Source organism: Mustela nigripes, chromosome 7, assembly GCF_022355385.1.
Source record: "Mustela nigripes isolate SB6536 chromosome 7, MUSNIG.SB6536, whole genome shotgun sequence".
NCBI lineage: Eukaryota > Metazoa > Chordata > Mammalia > Carnivora > Mustelidae > Mustela > Mustela nigripes.
In genome coordinates, this window is record NC_081563.1 from 7648440 (window position 1) to 7668618 (window position 20179).

At 38.3% G+C, this 20179-nt stretch overlaps 1 protein-coding gene across 1 annotated transcript in view; it reads right to left on the reverse strand.

Moving 5' to 3' along the window:
* The window catches only part of ROCK2 (Rho associated coiled-coil containing protein kinase 2), a 141702-nt gene extending 121740 nt beyond the window's left edge, over positions 1-19962 (reverse strand). Inside the window, exon 1 of the mRNA XM_059405159.1 lies at positions 19331-19962. Coding sequence (XP_059261142.1) covers positions 19331-19471 — 141 coding nt within the window. The 5' untranslated portion in view covers positions 19472-19962. The remainder of the gene's footprint in view (positions 1-19330) is intronic.
* Positions 19963-20179: the final 217 nt, after the last annotated feature.

Sequence of the window (20179 nt, forward strand, 5' to 3'; positions counted from 1 at the left end):
TATAAAAGAATATACCTTAAAAAAATAAATGAAATAAAACAAAATAATATACCTTAGCTGGAAAAATCGATACCTGGACTATAAACACAAAAATGAATAAAAACAAATATTCACCAAATGAAAGTATCCTCAGTGAATTAAAAAAAAATAAATATGCTAACTAATTTTTTATTCAGTGGTTTAGTACTTTATAGAACCTATTATTTGCTAAATAATGTGCTACCATTTTTAGGAAAAATAGGTTAACACCAGGAGATGGATTTTGTATGCACAAATCCTTTCGAAGATACTTACAAACATATATAATTTAGGCTATAATACACATAGTTCTTCAACTCTCTGTAAACAAGCTTAAGTTCTGTACAGTTTACAGAATACTAATACACAGGGTTAGCATCCCACTGGATTTAATCTTCCCATCTCCTTGAGGTAGACAGATATAGGTCTTACAAATTATCAAAGTCAATAAGATAATTAAAGATAATTAATAAAACATCTAACTAATCAATACCAGTCGTAGCTCTTCTGACACCAAATCCAGTGTTCTTGCCATTACACCATTCTCTTAAAAATACTTAAAAATTATCAAGTCATGGGGTGCCTGGGTGGCTCCATCGGTTAAGCATGCAATTCTTGGTTTCAGCTCAGGTCCTGACCTCCATCCAGGTCAAGAGAGTGATCTCCAGCTCAGGAAACTGAGCCCCATGGTAAGGCTCTGCACTCAGAGAAAGGTATGCTTGGGAATCTCTCTCTCCCTTTGCCCCTCCTCCCAACTCAAGTGTGTGTGTGTGTGTGTGTCTGTGTGTGTGTGTGTGTGTCTGTGTTTAAAAAAATTCTTAAGGAAATTCACTTGTTTGCTCATATATTAGTAAAGGTTCAACAGAATCCATTTTATGAATTTATTTTAATGGAATTTTACTTATGGAAAATGATCTGAAATAAGTATGCTACTTTCCAGATTCTTACACTTCCATTTCACAGATTTGTTCTAACTTGAACCAAACTGAACAATTGTTTACAAGAGGATAAAAAGCAGCACAATAAAATATTATGCCAGAGACTTATATTTTCCATATTTTAAGAGGTGAACTTCCATACATAAAAATCCCCTCTTACTAGCTCTCCCCCCAAAACTGAGTAATTAACTTGTATTCAGTGTTTTACTTTATGACTTCTCTCTGAAGTAAATTGCATAAGCCAATTTTTACTAGAGTTTCCTTTTATTAGTTCTAAATTTAGTTTTATTTGTATAATCCGTTGGTCTCTTGTTCTGGGAATGTCTTAAATATGAGAAACAAATCTGTCTTCAGCAATGCCTTCAAAATTTTTAATTTTATAGCTTCCCCCTTTTCACAAAAATATATGATTTTACAATTTTTTTTTTTTTTTAAGAAAATTGTCTCTCAGAACCACCAGCAAAATCCTTTAGGTGAGTTTTTGCATTCTCTTACATTGTTACATCTTGCTTTTATGACTAAAATCTTGTTTAGCCAGAATATAACAACATTAACAAAACATATTCATACTCTCATTTTAAATTGCAATCATGAATTATATAGTCCATAGCTATACCTGCATTTTGTTAAGTATTTAGAAATGGTGGAAAATCCTGTGCAATGCTGAGGTATTATGGAATATACTTTCTAATGACCAGATTGTAAAATATTTCTAAACTGAAAAAACACTTCCAATGAAATGTTAATAAATCAGATGTAACAACCTTCTAAAGATAACTGCAGAGATATATTCGTCAGTCAAAGAAGGACCACTCAGTTTTGGATGTTTCACATTTTACTATCTATTCAGCAATAACTTGGGAAGAATGGATACACTTTAAATGATAAACTGTGGCCAATCTTTAGGGCTTTAAAGATACTGTGTGTCACTCTATAGTTTCATAAATATTAATATTGCCTTTGCCACAGTGTGTCCAATTTTATTAACTACAAGATAAAATCCACAAAAAGTGAGTTGCTAAAGATTTCAAATACTTAAAAAAAAAGATAAAACTTTTCCTCTAATAGCGTAACTATTATCATAAGAATCAATAAATAAAAATATTTTCAAATTTCTAAAATACTTACATACCCCCTTAACCACCAAAATTAAAATGGGCCACACAAGAGGAAGTCTAATATATAAATATTTGAAAAAATGAGAAATAGGGACAACTTATGCACATTGTAAAAACTGTCTGGTCTTCCCTTTTTTTTTTTTTTTTTTAAAGATTTTATTTATTCATTAGACAGAGAGGGACACAGTGAGAGAGAGAACACAAGCAGGCAGGGGAAGTGGGAGAGGGAGAAGCAGGCTTCCTGCCGAGCAGGGAGCCTGACTCGGCTCCATCCCAGGACACTGGGATCATGACCTGAGCCAAAGGCAGACGCTTAACGACAGAGCCACCCAGGCGCCCCTATCTGGTCTTCTCTAATTTCCACTGATGTGAAGAGACATAACTGCAAAGAATGTGCATTTGAAAAAATCTAAACAGTAACATATTAATAAGATGACTGTTACATAACCAATAACTTGAAGGCTGCTCTGAAAATAAAATTTCAAGACAGTTTAACATAAAGATTTTGAATATACTACATTGTTTTTTTTTTTTGCTTGTTTTTAAAGAGACCACAAAATAATTTTTGTGTGATTTTGTTATTTTTTAAACATAGGCACATTCATAGATACACATACACTGTGCTGCTTTAGCTGCTATGTTCTGCAGGACCAGACATTTCTAGTGAAATTTTTCTTTCTGAATTAAATCAACTGTCAGTAATTAAACAGGCTGTCACTATTTCTCTGTCGCCATTTATTAAATGTGAAACATCAAAATTATATATTTTCCAGGTCAGTTAGTGTCTATAGATGATATTTCTCATGAAAAGAGAAGATGCATTATTTCTGTATCATCATTTTAAACTGTGTATATTTTATCACAATAAAAATTGTTTTTCACTTCTATTTGGACTATCTTGTCTGGTTCTTCCTTCAGAAAAGCTCAACAAAGCAAATTAAATTTCCTTCTAAAATAAGAAAAAGAAAAACCCTGGTCTAATTCCTATGGAGCTCTAAAAAAAGATAGAAAATGTGATGACCCTTGGTATTTCAGATTTCAGAAAATCTGGCACTTCTCCATTCTCCAGCCTTGCCCACATATACAATTTTGTGTGCCAAGGGGATCGAAACTATTTGGTTTTGGTTTTGTCAGTCAGTACAAGAAGCAACACCTACAAATTTCTCAACCTCGGATCTGCAGCTTAACCTGCGTCAGAATCACCTGAGATGCTTGATCAAAAGCAAATTACTGCCCCCACCACAGACATCTAAATCAGAGGAACTGACATCATTTCTACCAAATACCCTGGGCGTGATTCTAGCTTCCAACAGATAATTCTGACTTTCTGACTTCATCCAAGCCTTGGTGAGTCACAAAAAATAAATAAAGAAAAATAAATACATAAATATTCTCCTTTCCTCAGGTACATTTTCAATCCAATGCCCTCTCTGCCAATGTTTAAACTACAATACTGCACCTCTCAGCTCAGTAGCTCCCACAATTTCCTGCACTTGAGAACCATCTGTGGAACTTTTAAAACTCCTATTTCTAGGCCACATCACATACCTATTACATTGGTAGGAAACTAGGCATCAATATTTCTAAAGCTCTCTAGTTGAGTGCTATATAGAGAGAGATTTTTAAACCACTGTCTTAGCTATCGGATTTAGCAGATAGAGATTAGAAAATCTGTAACTTAAAATTACCTGTAAGGGAAACCTGGGTGGTTCAGTCAGTTAAGTCACAAATCTTGATTTTGGCTCAGATCATGATCTCAAGAGTAGTGGGATTAAGACCTGAGTCAGGATCCCTGCTCAGCATAGAGTCTGCCTGAGTTTCTCTGACTCTGCCCCAACTCTCATTCTCTCTCAAATAAATCAGTCTAATAAATAAATAAATAACATAACATAACATAATATAATAAAATTACCTGTAAGGGCCAGGACATAAACTATATTGCTATTAAGTTTTTAAATTTCTCGATTTATCTATACATTTCCTTTTTATTTTAATCCAGTAGGAAAATTTTTGTCAATGCATTTATTAAAGTTTAAGATGGCCTTTTTTGAAAAAATAAAAGACAAAAAAACTTTCATGTTGAACACAAATAAGATCATGCCCTGCATCGAAAGTTCAAAGAGAAGTTCATCTTTGTTTCATTTGCACATTAATTTCAGTGATATTTTGAGAAATATAATCATTGAGAAGCCAATACAAAAATTCAAAGTTCATGCTTTAGATATTTAAAAGCAACTCCAAATATTCTGTTTATTCCAGAGAAATTTTGCTGAATTTGGAATAGCTACTATATGGTTAAATTTTACAATATGGTTTAAATTCTGCATTAACTCTTTCCCCAATTCTGACTTGATATCTAACTTCTCTGAAAGAAAATATTAATTTGCATATATTTGCCTCTAGTCTTTACTAATTCCAAAAGATGCTGTTTGTATGACCTGTTAGCGGCCCTTAGAGAAATCTAGTGATTCATAATGAAAAAAATGTTTAATCTTGATTCTTTCAACACAGGCACACTGGTCAAACACAACATATCATTTTTAACCATCCAACTTCAACTTGAACTTTATTCACTATGTAATACAATAAAATATGGCCATATGTATTTAAATATATAAAAATCCCAAGTACCATAAACTATAACTCTGTAAGTTATCCCAAAAAGGTGGAACATTTTTCAAAATCATACTGATGTTTACACATTTAATACTTGAAATATTTTTGCAAGGGTTTCAATATACAAAAACACATTTCACTAGATCATGCAGACCTCAAACTTCATGGCAGTTGGGCTATTACACTTTCTTCTTATTTTTTTGTTAAAAAGGAGAGTGGGGAGGGGCAGAAAGTGAGGGAGAGAGAGAATTGTAAGAAGCATGGAACCCCACACAGAGCTCAATCTCACAACACTGAGATCATGACCTGAGCCAAAATCAAGAGCCAGATGCATAACCAACTAAGCCACTGAGGCACCTCCAGCGCACTTTCCTTTTAGAAGAATAAATATCAATACAAGCAAAATGTTTAAAATTCATCCTTTATAAATTAAAGCATCTTAAGTATTGAAAGAATTATTTCCTCAACTTTTCCTTTCTGCTCAAAAATGTCCCATTTGTGGTTATCTCATAAAAACTCAAAAAATGCAATATAAACTAAAACTAAACAGAAAACTTCAATTTCAGGGGCGCCTGGGTGGCTCAGTGGGTTAAAGCCTCTGCCTTCAGCTCAGGTCATGATCCAGGGTCCTGGGATCAAGGCCGCATCAGGCTCTCCACTCAGCAGGAAGCTTGCTTCCCTTCCTCTCTCTCTGCCTGCCTCTCTGCCTACTTGTGAGCTCTGTCTGTCAAATAAATAAATAGATAAATAAATCTAAATACAAAACAAAAAACAGAAAACTTCAATTTCAATAAGCATACTTTTAGTATGACTTCTAAAGGAATCATACTGAAACACAAGGTAAAACAACAGGGTAATATCCTGATACAGAATGGACATGTATGGCAGCTACTTTTACATCTGAAAGAACATGGTCTTGATTAAGTTTCAAAATTCTGCTCATAATTTAATCCCACAAATCAATATCCATGCCACCTATGAACAAAAAGTAACATCTGTATCCGTATATTAAATTCAGATGGGTACTCAAAGCATAAGCTAAAAGCTAAGTGTAACAATACTGTTTAAAACACCAGTAGTTACCAATCACAGGAACAAAGTCATAAAATTAATAGTAAGAATGTCTTTTTCATTCTTATGTAGAATAGAAAAGTTTTATAAAGATAAATGTTGGCTCAAGATGAGAGAAATCAGCTTATAAGCTTACTCAAGATACTCAAAATAATAATAATAAAGAAAAAGGAAAGAGCAGCACAAAACAGAATGGAGAAACAATTAAAGACCATAATTTAAGTCAGAAGTACTTCAATTTGATCTATAGCTTAGAAATAACTAGTAGAAACTGCACTGCCATTATCAGGGCCTACAAGGCTCAGCAAAGTGCATTCATTACTTGAAAGCAAAAGGTACCACAAAAGGTTTAAAAAAATAATAATGCTTAGTAGTAATTAGGCATTTCAGGTGGAGACACTAATCAGTAGGATAATTTCACCTATAAAGGGCTGTGATGTATATGTATCTGCATTCTATTTTTAAATATTGGAATTGGCTTGTGGTATACAAAATCAAACTCCTTTTACTAGACCATACTCACGGTACCTTAGTAAAAATTTTAAAAACAAAATTAATAAGCACATGAAGCAGTACTCAGTATCATTTATCATGAGTAAAAGGTACTACCATGGCTATCACCACAAAGATAACAATGTCAAATGTTCTTTGAACATGTGGAAAAACTGGAACCCTCATACATTGCTGGTGGGAATGTAAAATGATATAGACATTTTGTGAAACACTGTCAGTTTCTTAGAAGTTAAGCATTGGTTGGGGGGCGGGGGGGGAGTTAAGCAGAAGCATACAATATGACCCAGGAATCCAACTCCTTAAAATCTATCTAAGAGAAGTAAAAACACATATATGTACATATGGTGAATTCACAAACAAAATATGGTATATCTATACAATGGACTATTAGTCAGCAATAAAAAAAAAAAAACGGACAAAATACTGACATATGCTTCAACACAGGTAAACCTCAAAAATGTTATGGTAAGTGGAGGAAGGCAGAACAAATGACTGAATATTGTATGATTCATGTGAATGAAATTTCCAAAGAAGAAAAACTTACAGACACAGAAAACATATCAGTGGTTGGCTTCCCTGGAAGTAAGGACTAAAGGCAAACATGCTCAAGGAAATTTTGGAGGGTTAATGAAAATGGGTTGTGATAATGTTGGTGGCACAATTCTATAAATTTACTAAAAATCAGTATATTGTATACTTACAAATAGGTAAACCCTATGGAATGGAAATTATAGAATAAAATAAAAAGAATAAAGAGAACTAATAAATTTAGTAAACAAGGATACCAACGTTCAGCACCTGCTGACCACTCTGAACTGCCAGACTTCTTTTTTGGAGCTTATTCTAAGAACAAGTAAGAGACTGTGATACTGTCTTCTCAACTGCTCTGTATCTGCAGCCTGTATTTATCATTCTATCAACAACTGTCAAGGACTTACTACAAGCAAGATACTATGTATTGCTCTCCTTTGCTAACTGATAGTTACCATTACATACAGAAGAAAAAACATACTCTGAATTCTCTTCTTGGTATAGCTGTCTTAAATACAATGCAAAGGGAACAAGAAAAATTAAGTACTTGGGTTTATTAGAGAAAGAATAGATTATTATAAACAATAAACATTTTAAAGCTAAGTGAAAATCCTAGTAATCAGAATGCTTGATAATATTTGAAAATTTTTCAAAAGTCATTCATAGTGACCTATAATAACACTTTGATCCCTGATCAAAATTTCTCATGACCTTTGGCTTTCTTTTAATTTTGCTTATCAATACTGCCTTACACAGCCAATACACCATTTTAAAGAATTTCACCCTGTGAACAGACCCACCAGAATTTCATCTGCCCTTACTTATGAAGCACTGTTTCAACACAGGCATCACCTAGGTGTATAAGAAGGAACTGGATATATTTAACCAGAAGAAAAGTTAGGGGGCAGGAGAACAGATAAAACTCAATAAATCATAAAGGCTGTGCAGCCCACACAAAGTATCTTTACTTCACCTAAAGCACTGAATAAAATTAGCTTAAATTCTTCCCAAAACAAATTTGTTTCACCACAATCCAGAAAATGTCCAAATCATTATTCACTTTTCTTACTTGACCTTCAGTTAATTCTATCACTCAAACCTATCCTCTTTGCACATACAGATGTTTACTTAACTTCCTTCCTACAAATAAGTGACAGGAACATGTATCAAAATGTTTATTTGGGGAATACATTAGTATCTCTTTAAGCATTATATATTTCTACAGGTTATCACTCCTGTTACTCAAAAAAAAAATTATTTGTTAGTTCATTCAACAAATATTTACAAAACACAAAAAAAGAAGACAAAAAAAAAATACATGTCCTAGAAGAGCTTATATTCTGTTCATTAAATAAACTCAAAAACCTAGAAGTACATAAGAAGACAAAACTTAAGTGTATTAAGCATTCCTCATCATACTCAAACCGGTCATTAAGATACTACCGACCCTGTTATACTCGTTTCCATCTAAAAAGTATCACTGGAGGAGGTTCTGCTATTCATTCCCACAGCATATAAATCCCTAATAACAAAGTGTTAGAAAGTAGTTCCAAGTCCATAACCTCTTAAAAATAAAGAAAAGTTTGGGGTGACTGGGTGTTTTAGTTGGTTGACTCTTCATTTCAGCTCAGGTCACAATCTAAGGGTTGTGAGCATGTTGGGCTTTGGGCTTAGCAGAGTCTGGTTCTCTCCCTCTCCCTCTGCCCCTCCCCAAATGCCATCTCCATCTCTCTCTCTCAAATAAAAAAATAAATCTTTAAAAAAGAGAAAAAAAAAAGAAAATTTCTATCAGTTGATTTAGAACTAAAAAAGCTAAACTCTTAGAGGATAAGGGAAATCAGATGTTGAATAATGAGTAATCAATTAACTATAACAAAAAAATTTATTAAGTACTTTAGATATCTGAACAAACAATTCATACCTTATCAAAATGAAGCAACAAGCCATAAAATCATTCTTGGAATTATAGAAACATTCCCCCAAAGTATCATCAAAGATGAACCAAAAGTGAATCTCAAAATTTCCTTTTTTGTCATACATACACACATACACAGAAAAGGGGGGAGAGTAAAAGAATGAAAGAGAGGGAGAATAAGAAAGAGAATGAGAGCGAGAGCGTAAGCATGCAAGAGAGCTAGCAAGATATGCTAACTATTGTGATCCAGATGCTTTCCAAAAAGATGAGTGAAGGTCATCTGGGACTGCCAGTTGCAGAATTTACACACATATATCCGTAATTCAATCGTATTTTAAAGAAAAAAAGTACAGATGAGAGGAAAGAATAACTACAATCAAGGAAAAGGAAGAGACAGTTTTAGTAGAGATCCCAAACACCATGATTTCATATTAATTTAAATATTAAGCTCTATGTAATAAAGTAACCTGCCAATAGAAAATGTTATTGCTTTTTTTCCCCCTCAAAGCCATAAGTTGCCCTGAGTCATCAACATTCTCTTCACAGTAACCCTGATCACTAACAGTTATATATATATATATTTGAATGTTAGCACAGACTAGGATTTTAAAAGTAGGCTACACACCCAGCGTGGGGCCCCCCCACTCAGGGCTCCAACTCACGACCCTGAGATCAAGACCTGAACTGAGATCTACAGTCAGACACTTAACTGGACTGAGCCACCCAGGCACCCTCAGAAGGGTTGTATACTTGTAGAATAGTATTTCCATAAAAAGACTCAAGATGCCCAAATGAAGACCAATACTGTAATCATCACCCTCTTTCCTCCCACAAACACCATTCTCCAAAGAGGAAGTTGTAAGACAATACAGAGATACAAACAAAGGCTTCCAATTATTATTTTGGTTACTCTAATATTTATGACAAACTTCCTGACAAAATCTTCAATACCCCTACTTCAGAGTTTCCATCAAAATTCCAAATGGAATAAAAGTAACATTAAAGATAACACTAAAAATAAAATCATTAGAGTACTAAAAGAAAATTCATGTATATGATATTATAATTTTGGTGATGGAGAATGTTCTAAGGGGGCACCCACCACTAAGGCTCAGTGGGTTGAAGCCTCTGCCTTCGGCTCAGGTCATGATTCCAAAGTCCTGGGATGGAGCCCCACATCAGGCTTTCTGCTCAGCAGGGAGCCTGCTTCCTTCTCTCCCTGCCTGCCTCTCTGCCTACTTGCCATCTCTGTCTGTCAAATAAATAAATAAAATTTTTCAAAAAAGAGAATGTCCTAAGCATGACATCTAAGCTAGAAATCACTCTACAGTGAGAAGCCTGATAAATTTCACTATACAAAAGCTTCTGTTAAAGAAAATGACAAAGCACATATACAATGTCGTTCTACTTTTTTTCTATTTTAATTTTTCAAACAGATATTTATACCAAAATGTTAATTTAACTCTATGTGGGGAAATTATATTTGTAACTTGCATTTATACCTTTAATTTATAAGTTTTCTATAATAAGAACATATTGTTTCTATAATTACAATAATTTACAGCTTTCTTCCTTTCAAAAAAAACAAAATCTAGGGTTTTCAACCACAGTTGCCTGCCCATTTCCTTCAAATAAAAAGATAAAAGTACAAAATAAATCAATACATTTTGAACAGAGCTTGGTTAAACAGAACCATAACTAACAATTAAATGTAGTTACTAGGTGGTAGATAGACAAATAAAATATCCACCTATTAGAAAATTCATTTTTAACAAAGGCACCAAAGCAATTAAATGAGAAAAGAAAGATGTTTTTAAAAAACTGGTGCTGGTGACTATAGTTAACAATACTGTATTGTATACTTGAAAGTTGCTAAAAGAGTAAATCTTAAATATTCTCACACTAAAAACAATATCAACAAACCACATGGTAATTATGTGAGGTGAAGGATGTGTTAACTAATGGTTACTGTGGTAAGCAACTGGCCATATACACATGTATCAACTGTATACCTTAAACTTATATAATGTTATGTGTCAGTTATGCATAAAGCTGGGAAAAAATGGCAGATAGTGTGGACAATCAGATATGGAAAATATGGGGAAGAGGGGTGGATTTTGACCTCTAACTCACACCATACACTAAAACTGGCTTCACATCTATCTTAGACCCAAACATAAAAGTTAAAACTATAAAACATCTAGAAGAAAGCAAATGAGACTCTTTCTAACATGGGGAAAGGTAAGTGTCTTGGGCAGAAAAAGCAACAACCATATAAAGATTTTGATTAAAAAAAACACACCACAGGTTGGAAGAAAACATTTGCAAAACGTATATTTTGACAAAGAACTGTATATCAGATAAAGAACCTGCGTGAGTCAATAATAAAAATAAAGGGAAAAAAGAACCCAAATTTTTTTAAATGGGCAAAAATGTGAACAAATGTTTCACAAAGAAGATACACAAATGGCCAGTAAGTACTGGAAAAAGTTATTGCCATTATTTAACAAAGAAATGCAAATTAAATTTACAATGAGCTACCCACTACCCACGCACAGAGTGGCTAAAATTTAAAAGACTCAGTGTTGGGGAGGAAATGGAATTCTCATTCACTACTGTAGGAGTGTAAAATTACATGACCACTTTGGAAAAAGATCTGGCAGCCTCTCTCTCTCTCTCTCTCTTAAGATTTTATTTTTAAGTAATCTTTACACCCAACATGGGGCCTGAACGCACAACCCCAAGATCAAGAGTCATATGCTCCACCAACTGAGCCAGACGAGTGCACCAATCTGGCAGTTTCTTAAAAATTAAACATACTTCTACCTCACGACCTAGCAATTCCACTACTGGGTATTCACCCAAAATAAATGATAACATGTCCTTACGAAGACTTAATACACGATTGTTCTTAGCAAGCTTTATTGAAAGCCAAAGTATATAATATATAATACCCAAAAACTCAAAACAGCCCAGATATCCATTAACAATAGATGGCTAACAGAGTACGGTTCCACATATCGGAATACTGCTCAGTCAAAAGAAAGCAACAAGCTGTTGATGCACACAAAAACATGGATGAATCTCAAGAACTATGATGAGCTAAATAAGCCAGATGCAAACAAGTACACCATATACAGAATTCTATCAGTAAGACGTTCTAGAAGAGGCTAAAGTAGTCTTTAGTACAAAAAAAATCAGTAGAGTGACACAATATAAGAGAATGGGGTGTGGAATTAGCTGAGAAGACATGTAAGGAAGACTTCTGGGTTGGTAATAATGTTCTGTATATTGATAAGGATTTATATTACACAGTGTATAATTTGTCAAAACTCATCAGTAATACACTTAAGATTTCTGCATTATATGTAAATTTTTAAAAAGCCTAAACAAAAAAGTAAAATAAAAAGCCTAAACAAATACTGAACTCTACTTTAAAAAATACATGCTGAAGCGTTTAAAGGAGAAGCACAGGGCGCCTGGGTGGCTCAATTGGTTAAGCAACTGCCTTCAGCTCAGGTCATGATCCAGGAATCAAGGGATGGAGTCCGACATCAGGCTCCCTGCTCAGCAGGGTTTCTGCTTTTCCCTCTGACCTCTCTCCTCTCATTCATGCTCTCTCTATCTCTCTCAAATAAAATAAAATAAATCTTTAAAAAAAAATTAGTGAGAAGCATAGCCATAGCTACAACTTACTTTAAAATGAATCAAAAACAAAAGATATAGTAATAGATGGATAAAGGGAGGGATAGATGTAATAAAGTAAATATAGCAAACTGTTAATTAGATGGTAAGTATACAGATGTTCAGCTCAATTCTTTCAACCTTACTATGTACTTTCGTATTTTCCATAATAAAATGTTGGGGAAAGGGGCACCTGGGTGGCTCAGTGGGCTAAGCATCCGATTCTTGATTTCAACTCAGGTCATGATGTCAAGGGGTGGGGGGGCTATGCTCAGTGGGCAGTCTGCTTGAAATTCTCTCTCTCTCTCCCTCTGCCCACTCGCTCACTTGCTCACTCACTCGCTGGGTCTCCCACTCTCTCACTCTCTCTCTCAAATAAATAAATCTCAAAAAATAATAATAATAATGTGGAGGAAAATTTGAACTCTACCCATTACCTTGTTAAGTTGAACATAGAGTATCTTAAAACACAACAATTTCACTCCTAAATATATACCTTAGCCTATAGATACTTCACATGGGCTCCAGTAATGTTCACAGCAATTCTGTCCAAAACAGCAAAGAAAAACTATCTAAATATCCATTAAATAGATTGGGACAATATACTGCAGTTTATGATAGCAGTGAAAATGAAACCACAATGTGGGTGTATCTTAGAAATTTAACTGAAAAAAGCAAGTCACAAATGTAATATGCAATACAAATTTTAACCTTTTTTAAAGTTAAAAAAGTAAGTTGAACTAAACAATACTGTTTAGAGATACATACAAATGTGGTACTCTATAAAATAAAGCAAGGGAATAATAAAAAAAATTTCGGGGGGGGGCCTGGGAGGCTCAGTTCAGTGTCTGAATCTTGATTTCAGCTTAGATCATGATCTCAGGATCATGAGATCAAGGCCCACATTGGGCTCTGTGCTCAGCAAGGAGTCTGCTTGAGATTCTCTCCCTCTCCCTTGCTCATGCACTCATTCTCTCTCAAATAAACAAATCTTTTTTAAAAATTTCAGGGTAACATGAGAGAATGCATGAAGACTGATCAAGCAGCAGCAACACATGGTAACTTTAACAGGCTAGTGTTCTGTTCATTAAATTGGGCAGTGATTTTATGAATTTTTTTATGTTTCATAATGCATATTTGCATGCTATATTCTCTTAGTATTTAGAGGGGAAAAGAGGACTATTGGATCATGACTCAAAACAACAATTTAGGTTTCAAGCTTATTCACTATTTCTTTATAACAGTGTCTGAGATGTATATAAGTCTACACTGGCCTTACGTTGGGGCAAGATGTTTCTGAATTCAGAATTTTCTGGATTTTGGGGCGCCTGAGTGGCTCAATTGGTTGAGTGAATGCCTTCAGGTCAGGTCATGATCCTGGAGTCCCAGGATGGAGTCCCACCTCAGGCTCCCTGCTCAGCAGGGGGTCTGCTTCTCCCTCTGACCTTCCCCCTCTCATGCTCTCTCATTCTAATAAATAAAATCTTAAAAAAAAAAAAAAGAATTTCCTGGATTTTAGAATGCTAATAAAGTACATATACCACATTCAGTACATTCCTAAAAGTCCTCCTGCAAATCTGCTGTCACCTTGAAATCAAACACATTAATATTTCTCCAAGGAAAGCTATTTCAATTATACCAAGAGGGACACAGTGATTATAATTATTCTAACATCAGATCAGGTCAGATGTTACGATCAGGTAAGTTTTACCAAAACTTGGTTTTCAGGATTCTTTATACAGCAAAATTGTGGGTGAGGTACTGTGGACCTGTACTTTCAAAGAGGTTCAAAGCAAATTCCATACATCACTTCTTTAAACCTCTCTAGCTAATTCATTGTCTTTAATGATCATCAAAACACAAGGTGTTATTTTTGGGGGGGGGGGGTTGTTTTGTTTTTTGTTTTTTTTTTTATTTATCAGAGAGAGAGAGGGAGAGCGAGTAAGCATAGGCAGACAGAATGGCAGGCAGAGGGAGAAGCAGGCTCCCTGCTGAGCAAGGAGCCCAATGTGGGACTCGATCCCAGGACGCCGGGATCATGACCTAAGCCAAAGGGAGCTGCTTAACCAACTGAGCCACCCAGGCGTCCCAAGGTGTGTTTTTTTTTTTTAAGATTTTTATTTATTTATTTATTTATTTGAAAGATGGAGATCACAAGTGGGTAGAGAGGAGGGGGGAGAGAGAGATGGGGAAGCAGGCTCCCTGGCAGGCAGAGAGCCCGATGTGGGGCTCGATCCCAGGACCCTGGGATCACAACCTGAGTCTAAGGCAGAGGCTTTAACCCACTGAGCCACCCAGGTGCCCCAAAACACCAGTTTTAAACATGGGCTCCAGTAATCCCATTTATACTATAAACATGCAACTTTTATTTCACAAAAGAAAAACATGTATAGTGCAACCACTCTGGAAAACAGCATGGAGGTGCCTCAAAATGTTGAAAATAGAACTGCCCTATGACCCAGCAATTGCACTACTGGGTATTTACCCTAAAGATACAAACGTGGCGATCCGAAGGGGCACGTGCACCCGAATGTTTATAGCAGCAATGTCCACAATAGCCAAACTATGGAAAGAACCTAGATGTCCATCAACAGATGAGTGGATAAAGAAGATGTGGTATATATACACAATGGAATACTATGCAGCCATCAAAAGAAATGAAATCTTGCCATTTGCGACAACATGGATGGAACTAGAGCATATCATGCTTAGCGAAATAAGTCAAGCAGAGAAAGACAACTATCATATGATCTCCCTGATATGAGGAAGTGGTGATGCAACATGGGGGCTTAAGGGGGTAGGAGAAGAATCAATGAAACAAGATGGGATTGGGAGGGAGACAAACCATAAGTGACTCTTAATCTCACAAAATAAACTGAGGGTTGCTGGGGGGAGGGGGGTTGGGAGAAGGGGGGTGGGTTATGGACATCGGGGAGGGTATGTGCTTTGGTGAGTGCTGTGAAGTGTGTAAACCTGGCGATTCACAGACCTGTACCCCTGGGGATAAAAATATATGTTTATAAAAAATAAAAAATTTAAATTTAAAAAAAATGTATAAAACAACTTCTTAATTTTTATTCTATCTTTATAATATTCATCCTTATTAAACAGTACAAAAAATATACATAAAATTTTACCTTAATTAGGCAGATAACTAGTACCAAGCTGAAATCTAAGGACTGTGATAAGAAGCATTTTCATACAGTTTACTGGCATAATGAAATCAATCAAATAAAGCATTCTGTATTCCAAGTCACTGAAATTCGTAAATAAAATTTTAATCACCCTTCCCCATCAACACTAGTCTTTTTCTTTAAGTTTTTATTTATTTATTCGACAGAGACAGACACCGTGAGGGAGGGAACACAAGCAGGGGGAGTAGGAGAGAGAGAAGCAGGGGCTTCAATCCCAGGACCCTAGGATCATGATCCAAGCCGAAGGCAGATGCTTAACGACTGAGCCATCCAGGAGCCCAACACCTGCCTTAAGTAACAGTTTACTCAAGCCTGAATCCCAGGTTATTATAACCATTTACTCTTTCAGGAAAACACATCAAAACCCAAAGGCACAGATCTTTAGAAAGATCTTCAGGGGCACCTGGCTGATTCAGTCAGTAAAGCATGCAACTCTTAATCTCAAGGTTGTAGGTTCAAGCCCCATGTTGGGTGTAGAGATTACTTTAAAAAGACAGAAAGAAAGACATCTCTCTGGCATAATATTAAAGCATAATTCTTTTTACCATATTATTTGGAAAAGCAGTATGAGAAGTTTGAGTCTTGAGAACAAAACATGGGTGTTTACCAAAAAGTTTCAAACACTGCAAAAGCATACCATTGAAATCCCTCCCCTCAGAAAAAGTATTACAGAAACAAACCTCTCCCAAAACTCTATTTTGGGGGAGCCTGGGTGGCGGAGTCAGTTAAGTGTCCCACCCTTGGTTTTGGCTCAGGTTGAAATCTCAGGGTCATGAGATCGAGCCTGGTCAGACTCTGTGCTCCATGGAATCTATCTGGGATTCTCTCCTCTCCCTCTGCCCCTTTCTCGGACTCCCCCCCCCCCCCCCCGTGCCCACCCCCCCCACCCCCCTCACCACCCCACCGGCCCTGCCCATTCTCGCCCATTCTTGCTCTCTCTCCAATAATAAAACTTTAAAAAACAAAACAAAACAAAACCTATCTTTAAATAATACCAAGCAGCCCATAATCTGTAACCACAAAAGGGATATACTCTCTTCAGATTAATTTAAGGACCTATGTAAAGCAAGGAGCATCTGCAGAGAAAAAAAGACAATTTAGGGCTTTAACACTGACACAGTCTTAGAATCCAGCTTTACCCATGCTTGATGACTGCTAGCACTTTTCTGATGGCAAATACAAATTATGCTACACACTCAAAATTATATAGCAAGAAATGGTTGCCAATAAAACCATTTTCCTTTTCAAAGGAAACTTAGAGCAATTAACTATGCTAACTACACACAGAAATGAGCTAAACGAAATAGCACTACTATGTACCAAGTACTGAGCTAAGCACTTTGCATGTAATCTCACCTAACATTTTTTTCCTACAAAGAGAGTTTTACCTTCTAAGAATAATTCTACAGTAATTTCTGGTATATTTCATCTTCATACGTTTGTCATCTTGGTATAGAATTTTAAATGGTACTTTCTGAGCTGCTAAATGAAGTAACTAATACTCATGGCTGTGTTTTTATTTGACTATATTACTTAAGTTTTCTCGGTTAAGAAAAAATACTTATTTTCTAGAGTAAAACCAGAAGAAATGCTATATACCGTAAAACGATGATGCTTAACGGGGATAAAAATACCCCGGGGATAAAAATACATTATATGTTTATTTTTTTAAATAATAATTAATTAATTAATTTTTTAAAAAGATTAATTCATGGAGTTTGTTTGGAAAGACAAAATTTCTGGAAATGGATAGTGGAGATGGTTGCACAATTACACAAATGTAATTAATGCCACTGAACTGAACACTTAAAAATTGTTAAAATGGTAAATTTTAGGTAAATGGTAGCACAAAAAAGCCAAACTCATTCTACTATTTTGTCCAATACACATAATTTAAAGCTAACTTACTATAACACAGCTTTAAAAATTTTTTCAGCTCATCAATTTGCAACAGAAGCACTGCAACCTTGTTCCAAAGAAAAGAGCAAGGGACAATTTTTGGCCTGGTAAGATTTACTTCAACTCGGAACCACAATATTTAATCAACTAAAAACAGAAATAGCAGAGTCTGTCCAGTCAGCAACATCTAATGTCAATTCTCACACCAACAGTACATCACCTTAACAAAAGTGTAAAGTGTCCTGGCTGTTTTGAGCACTCAATAAATGGATGGACCAAATTGTTTACTAATCGTGTAATGTCTCACTTTTAAAAACAGCCTTCATTTTAATAATTTAGAAAACACTTTAACAAAACAGAATGGATGAACATATTACAAGAATAATTAGCTTATGATATTCCGATATCCTGCACAGAATAACCCAAATAATTGTAATTAATATCAGTAAACACCCACGAGATGAAAGCGCAGTAAAAAAGTGCCGCACAAAAATTCTATCTGGGATTGAATCTGAACCTGATGAATACTTGCAGTACTATTTTTAACTGAACTTTCTGGCCTTGGGTCAAAGTTTTGCTAGCAAAATACCAAAGTGAAAATGTTGGGAGTGAAGCCCGGAGTCTCTGCTTTGGCCTAGGAGAAGTTATGCCCTCCACACAACCAGTCCTACACCCAGATGAAGACTGCTAAAGAGGGAGCAGGGTGTCACCATGCCATGACAACACACAAACAACACACGAATGCGAAAATCGGTGAAAGACATGGTCAAAGACCTCCGACAGAACATAGTACATCACTGCGTTCTGCTCATTGTACAGAGAGACACACTCTTCGGTCAGTTCCTGCACTTTGGCCAAACACCACTGAGTCACTCTGCAAATGATTCCAGAAACCTCAAAGGATAACCAGTGACTTCTGAAGAAAAGTCAGTTAATCACTGGCAAGGGAGGAGACCCAGTCTCTCTCGGCATTCGGTCACTAGCTTTCTCCAGCCGCGAGGAGGACTGCACAGGAGTTCTGGTAGAGAATACCTAAAGGGTCCAAGAATCACCCACACAAATTCTAGCCCTCCCGAGTTAATTTAATATCCAGAGCATCTTTTCCACTTCCTCCTCCTCCCCGGGGTAACCATCCGCACCCCCTTTTCCCATAAACGCATCCCTACTGCACGCGAAACGGTGAAACACAATCGTGCATCCTAACACAAATAAGAAATGAGAAGGCATTCCCTGGTGCATTTCTAATTCGTGAGACACACTCCTTTCTCAAGCAAGAGCCAACTCGCGGCCTTCACGAAGTTATTAATTTGTATTCCACAGCCTGCCTTAAGAAAGAGACGCAATGAAAAGAAGAGATTTGTTCTACTCGACGATTCAGACCGATTCTTGGGCTCCGGCTCTTTGTCATCGACCCCAGGTGGGGACTCCCAACAGGGAGAGCATCAGGTTTCCCTGCTCCGACCCACGTCCCCACGCAGCATGCCATTCTTCCGAACTGCCCAGTCCGGTGAATCTAAGACAGCAAATCCTGCTCCCTACCTCCCCAAGGCGAGGGGAGAGGCGGGGAGCCGGAGAGCGGTGTTTCCTCCCAGGGCTCCGAGACGGAGGCAGCCGGGATGACACCCGCTCCAGGAGGGAGAAGGGGAAGGACCAAACGCGGGTCTCCACCGCTCGAACTTGGTGGCAGAAGTCTCCGGCCTCCCACCCGGGCCCGGCGGCCGGAAGCGGGACGGGGTGGGGCGAGACCTCCCTCCCACGGGCGGGTGGGCACACAGGGGGATCTGAGGCAGGCGCTACGGGAGCGGGGAGGGCGCCCGGGCCCCGGCCACCTACCAGCAAGCTCTCCACGTTGATGGGCGAGCGAGGGTCTCGGATCAGCGCCTCCAGCTTCCTCTGGCGGCTCGCGCCCGCCCCGTCCCCCGGCACGGCCTCGGGGGCGCCGGGCATTTTCCCCGTCGCCGGGGGCCGGCTCATGCCGCCGCCGCCCGGCCCCGCACTCCCGCTCCCCGCGCTCCGGCCCCGGGCGCCTCGGGGCCTAGCGCCGCCCGCGAACCGCCGGCTCCGGGCGGGGCTCCGCCACGGCCCACCGCCCGCCTCGGGCTCCGGCTTCGGCTCCGGAGGGGCCTGCGGTGGTCCCGGGGGGCCGCCCGGCCCGGCCGGGCGCCGCGAAGAGCAGACGGCGTCCCCGCCCCTCAGTCAGATTCGCGCCGCCCGGTCCGCTCGTCCGCCGCGAGCTCCCTCAGGACTTCGAGGGCGGGAGCGGGGAAGCGGCGCGGCCGCCGCCGGGGTGGGCCGCCCCGCCCTCTGGCGCTCCGAGAGGCTGAAGCCCGGGCTCCGACAGCTACGGCCACCGCCAGCCCGCCCCCATGCTCGCCGGGGCAGCCGCGGTCCCACAAGCCCGCTCCCCTCACACACTCCCGCACGGCTCCCGTCTCCGGCCGCGCGCAGCCGCTACCCACAAGCCCCTCGGGCCGCGGCCGCCGGCGCGCGCCCCCGCTCGCCCCGCCCCGCCCCGCCGCGCGCGCCGCCGCCCCCGCCCGCCGGCCTCCGCCTCCTGTCGCCCCTTCTCCATTTTTTTTTTTCCTTTTCCTCCCGCCGGTCCCGCTTCGCGTTTCTCCTTTTGGATCCTCCTTCCTTCCCCGCTTCCTCCTCCCCCTCTTTGAGTTCTCCGAGGGCAAACGG